The sequence below is a fragment of the Poromitra crassiceps genome (assembly GCF_964638095.1).
Source record: "Poromitra crassiceps genome assembly, chromosome: 20".
Taxonomy (NCBI): Eukaryota; Metazoa; Chordata; class Actinopteri; order Beryciformes; family Melamphaidae; genus Poromitra; species Poromitra crassiceps.
This window is the reverse complement of record NC_139637.1, coordinates 18,180,848-18,185,847: the sequence shown is the minus strand read 5'-3', so window position 1 is coordinate 18,185,847 and position 5,000 is coordinate 18,180,848. Positions and strand designations below refer to the sequence as shown.

The following is a 5,000-nucleotide window of genomic DNA, read 5'->3' as shown; positions in this document are numbered from 1 at the left end:
ACACCAATTTAAAAAATGTTATTACAAAGTGGGGAAAAAATTTAATTTAAATTGAGAGCTGCTAAATTGTGATATCGATGTGATCCTTGCTTTGCTACAGCAGAATAACATGTAGCTAATATTGCAATATATTTTTCTGCCTCACACAATTGTCACATTTTCATATTTTCATCAGTAATACTAGCAGTAGCACTGTAGCAGTAGTAGTACAGACAGGTAGCTTGGGCAGATAGCTTCTTGCTTTTAGGGAGATGTGGGTAGAAACAACCCTTTACCAGCTCTCAGGCATTGTAAAAGTGTGCAAATCTCCTACTGATGCAGGGAGATTATGATATCTGATCATTATCTGTTGTTGTAGCTGTTATATTTGTCATTGGATAATTCGTTTTTAGAATGTATTTGTCATTTGTGTATGTCATTCTTCTCTGTTTTGTATTCCAGGTGATTTATAAAGTTTTGGATCCTGCCATTGATGTGAAAGACCCATATGGCTTGGACATCCAAGGTTAGTGAAATAGTGTTTGTCGGTGATCTTTCCACACATTTTCCTCTGATTTTGTGGATTACAGTGTAGTATAATGTGTAGGATCATCTCATCTAGGTAGCAGAAGTGTGACTAACATGCATAGTTTGTAGTCTCATACAAAATGAAGTTTGATAATCTCTCCAGAATATGTTTGACACTTGCTTTATTTATTTATTCCCATCACCCCAGACTTGCAACAGAATTGCGGTGATCTGTGAATTTGAATACTTTGTACTAATACAAATACAAAGTACTAATGCAATAATACAGTACTAATACAAATTATTTAATACTTTGTTGAATGCATTTAGAAGAAGAGGGGACACCCGCACACTGTCTTCACTTGCGCAGGAACAGGAATTTACGTTTACGTTCTGGGTACACAACCTTTTTCAAGTATATGCTGACAGCCAGGAGGAATAGAAAACTTTATATACAAAAGGCTGGCTTCACAGTGACCAATCATTACAGACATCATATCAGAGCTCCTCCTTCAATTACAAGACGTTAATTGACCTCAATTGAATAGGTCTCTGTGGGTCTTGGAAAAATCAAGTCAGTTTAAATAGCAGTCCAAGTACATACATCAAGGCATCAAACACTATAGAAATATAGAAAAAAGTAGAAGCAAAGTAAAAAATAATAATAAATAGTCTAAGCATTTCTGTTTCTCGTTTGCAGAACTTTTGCGCATCACCAACCTGCGCATCAACTTCACCAAGCTTCACACTCTGGGCGACGACCTTCTGGACCGGCGCTCCGACGTGCTGCAGAAGTATTACTACTCCATCTACGAGCTGGTGGTGCGAGGGAGCTGCTTCTGCTACGGACACGCCTCCGAGTGCGCCCCCGTGCCCGGGGTCGACGCCCGTGAGCACGGCATGGTGAGCCCCACTTGGACCGGTAGTGAACTGACTCTAGTGAATGTGAAGTGTGAAACTATTTAAAAAAAAATGTAATTCATTTAATTGTGATTGGCCAGATCCACGGTCGCTGCGTGTGCAAACACAACACAGAAGGTCTGAACTGTGAACGCTGCCGAGAGTTCCACAACGACCTGCCCTGGAGACCGGCCGAGGCTGACAACCCACACACCTGCAGAGGTAGGGACACACGCACACACACGCACACGCGCACACGCACACACACACACACACACACGCACACACACACACACACACACATACGCACACACACGCACACACACACACACACATGCACACACACACACACATGCACACGTGCACACACACACACACACATACACACACACACACACACACACGCACACACACACACACGCACACACACACACACTACTTCTGCATTGCAATATTTCAATGTTAACCTATTGCCTGTGTTTTCGAGTCACGTTGCTCCCCATTTTTCATGCACCACCCATCGTTACTCAAATTCTTATCTACCACTACATCCCTTTTTAAAAAAAAAGGACAAATCAATCATTTCTCTGGAATATTTTTCACTTTTATTCAAGTTCCTTCCCTCGTATCCCCCAGAGTGTAACTGTAACAGCCACTCCAGCCAGTGCCACTTTGACATGGCGGTGTATTTGGCCACGGGCAACGCCAGCGGAGGAGTGTGTGACGACTGTCTGGACAACACCATGGGACGCAACTGTGAGATGTGTAAACCCTTCTACTACCAGGAGCCACGCCGGGACATCAGGGACCCTCGGGTCTGTGTCGGTGAGTGAAAACCATAGACATAAATAATATGGACGTAGCTATCCCATTCAATGTCTTCTCCCTGGCGGAGTTCAAATGTTGGCCGTCACCATCTTGATTTTCCGTCAGCAGAGTGGGAGGGAATGGGTTGAGTCCTTGCGCAGCTCACGTGAGACGGGGGTTTCCCAGAGCCGCAGCTCTGCCTGCTATTGGTCCGTGATCGGCAAGCTGCGCGATCACTGGACAGGCGATCTGTCAATCACCCCCTTTTTTATCATCTGTTTTACTCTCGAGTTATATAAAGAAAATGACCCCCCTACAGTTGTTATGAAAAGGTGAAATTAGGGATAGACCAAAACCGTGTTTTGCCCCCAACCGGAAAGGTGTTTAATCCTGTTACAAAGTCGGGCATTTTAACATGGGAGGAATGCCTACTGCCCCCGACGCCTAGTGGCCATTCGAGGAACTACAGCTTTTCAATTTACTTCCGCACCATCAGAGGGAAGGGGGTGGGGCTTGCCCACTGGTGAAAAAAACCTGTGTATTAGTTAGCGTTTGCAAAATGTGTTGCGAGTCCTTTTTCGTTTGGTCTGTCATTGATTCATCATTCTCTGATCTCCAGCCTGTGACTGTGACCCGGTGGGGTCACTGGAGGGCGGCGTGTGTGACAGCCACACTGACCTGGACATGGGGATGATCGGCGGACAGTGTCGCTGTAAAGTCCACGTCAAAGGCACACGCTGCGACTACTGCAAGGAGGGCTACTATGGCCTCAGCCAGAACGACCCGCTAGGCTGCCAGCGTAAGTGTGTGTGTGTGTGTGTGTGTGTGTGTGTGTGTGTGTGTGTGTGTGTGTGTTTGCCACCAGAGACTGTTGGTGAAGAGCGAGATGGCCCGACTGCGAGTCACTTCCTGCATCTGTGTCACATGGGGTTTCGCCACTGCCACACTAGGAGACGAGCAGCAGGTCCTGATTCTATTAGAGTCAAATGGGAGAAGTGAACGTGAACACAGATTATGACCGATGGGCCCATAGTCACCGAAGTAAATATTGGACCCATTTTTCACAAGCCACATTATGTTCCGGACATTCTGAAAATAAAAAGGAATTTTTTTCAGACTCACTCTCGTGAGTTTTGGCAACATATCCATATCTCTCTCAACATATAACATCATGTATATAACTCATAACATAATAGACCCTTTTCACGGGGGCCATTTTGTGCCGAAAAGGCAGGGTAAACACAGGTGAAACCAAAACACTAATGAGGGTTTCCAAATTCCAATCATGGAAGTTGCCTTTTCGACACAAAATGGCCCGCGTGAAAAGGGTCTATACTCAACAAGGGCTATAGCTGTTCTCGTCGTCTCTGTTGCTAGATCGTTCACAGCACTTACAAACGAGGTCAGGCGATGGGGGAGAGGTGACCACGCCCACATCATTAGGTTAGGTGGTTAGGAGACAGGAAGTGTAACCATTTTTCATACCAGTGGCGCAGTGTGTAATGCATCATCTTGATACTGTATAAAGTATCTTTGTTGCCATTAAAGAGCTTCGTTTTTGAACAGGGATGAGAAGGGATTTCTCATTTATTGAACAATAAAACCAGCTGATCTCCACCTAAGATCAGTAAATACTCTATCTGCCAGTGTTTTATTCTGTGTGTGTGTGTGTGTGTGTGTGTGTGTGTGTGTGTGTGTGTGTGTGTGTGTGTGTGTGTGTGTGTGTGTGTGTGTGTGTGTGTGTGTGTGTGTGTGTCTTGCTCAGCGTGTAACTGTGACCCCCGTGGCATCATCATGATGGGGGCACCCTGTGACCAGATCAGCGGGGACTGCTCCTGCAAAAGATACGTCACTGGACGCAACTGTGACCAGTGCCTGGTTAGTAATAACTGTCCTAACCCTAACCCTGTCTCTTCAAAACCTGCTCCTAAGTGTTCCTTTCATATCAAAAGGTCAAATGTGATTATGGCTGTTGATTATGGGTCATAATAATGGTCCTCCATGTTAAAACATGTTTAAAGAAGTATGAAAGGAGTTTAGCCTCTTGTCCCAATGCAATTGTCTGTGTTTTGGCTGTGTACACTGCAACAATGAAGTAGGGGCTATTATTTTTGAGGCTATATTTTTATTGAAAATATTTTACCGTACTGGCAGATCATTTGACATTGTTTTATTTATTTATTTATTTATTTATTTATTTATTTATTTATGTATGTATGTATGTTTTTTTTTGTTTTTTTTTAAGTTATTTATTTAGTTATTATTTTTATTTTTATTCAGGCTAACGTACAGTAACTTGTGGTAAGACATTTGATTGAACCAATCTTTAAAAAAATAAATAATGTATGTTTCAGAAATAATTCATAACGTGTAAATAATATAGACATAAATCAAGTTAATTTTGCTGAAATTAGCAAAATGATCTGTCGCTGCAGTAAAGTAAATTGACGAATAATACCCTGAGATAAGTTTGATCAATCTGGATACAAGCTAAGAATTCTTGCCAAGCGTTACAGTGTTTCACCTTATATCATATTACTGCAGTACCACAACTGACCACTAGTTTCCCTCTCCCCCTGTAGCCTGAATACTGGGGGCTCAGTAATGACCTGGCCGGCTGCAGACCATGTGACTGCGACTTCGGCGGATCCTACAACAACAGGTATTTTATTTATTTTATTTCATTTCCTGTTTTGACAGTTTTTCCACTTTTCAAACTGTGCATGCAAATCGTTTGCGTACGTGTGTCTGTATCTTCAGGTGCATGGTGGAGAACGGCCAGTGCA

At 43.3% G+C, this 5,000-nt stretch overlaps 1 protein-coding gene across 1 annotated transcript in view; it reads left to right on the top strand.

Moving 5' to 3' along the window:
• The window catches only part of lamb2l (laminin, beta 2-like), a 66,979-nt gene that overhangs the window by 38,589 nt on the left and 23,390 nt on the right, over positions 1–5,000 (top strand). The window contains exons 7-14 of the mRNA XM_083656950.1: positions 442–505; positions 1,208–1,410; positions 1,509–1,629; positions 2,044–2,232; positions 2,834–3,013; positions 3,980–4,092; positions 4,797–4,876; positions 4,975–4,997. Coding sequence (XP_083513076.1) covers positions 442–505; positions 1,208–1,410; positions 1,509–1,629; positions 2,044–2,232; positions 2,834–3,013; positions 3,980–4,092; positions 4,797–4,876; positions 4,975–4,997 — 973 coding nt within the window. The remainder of the gene's footprint in view (positions 1–441; positions 506–1,207; positions 1,411–1,508; positions 1,630–2,043; positions 2,233–2,833; positions 3,014–3,979; positions 4,093–4,796; positions 4,877–4,974; positions 4,998–5,000) is intronic.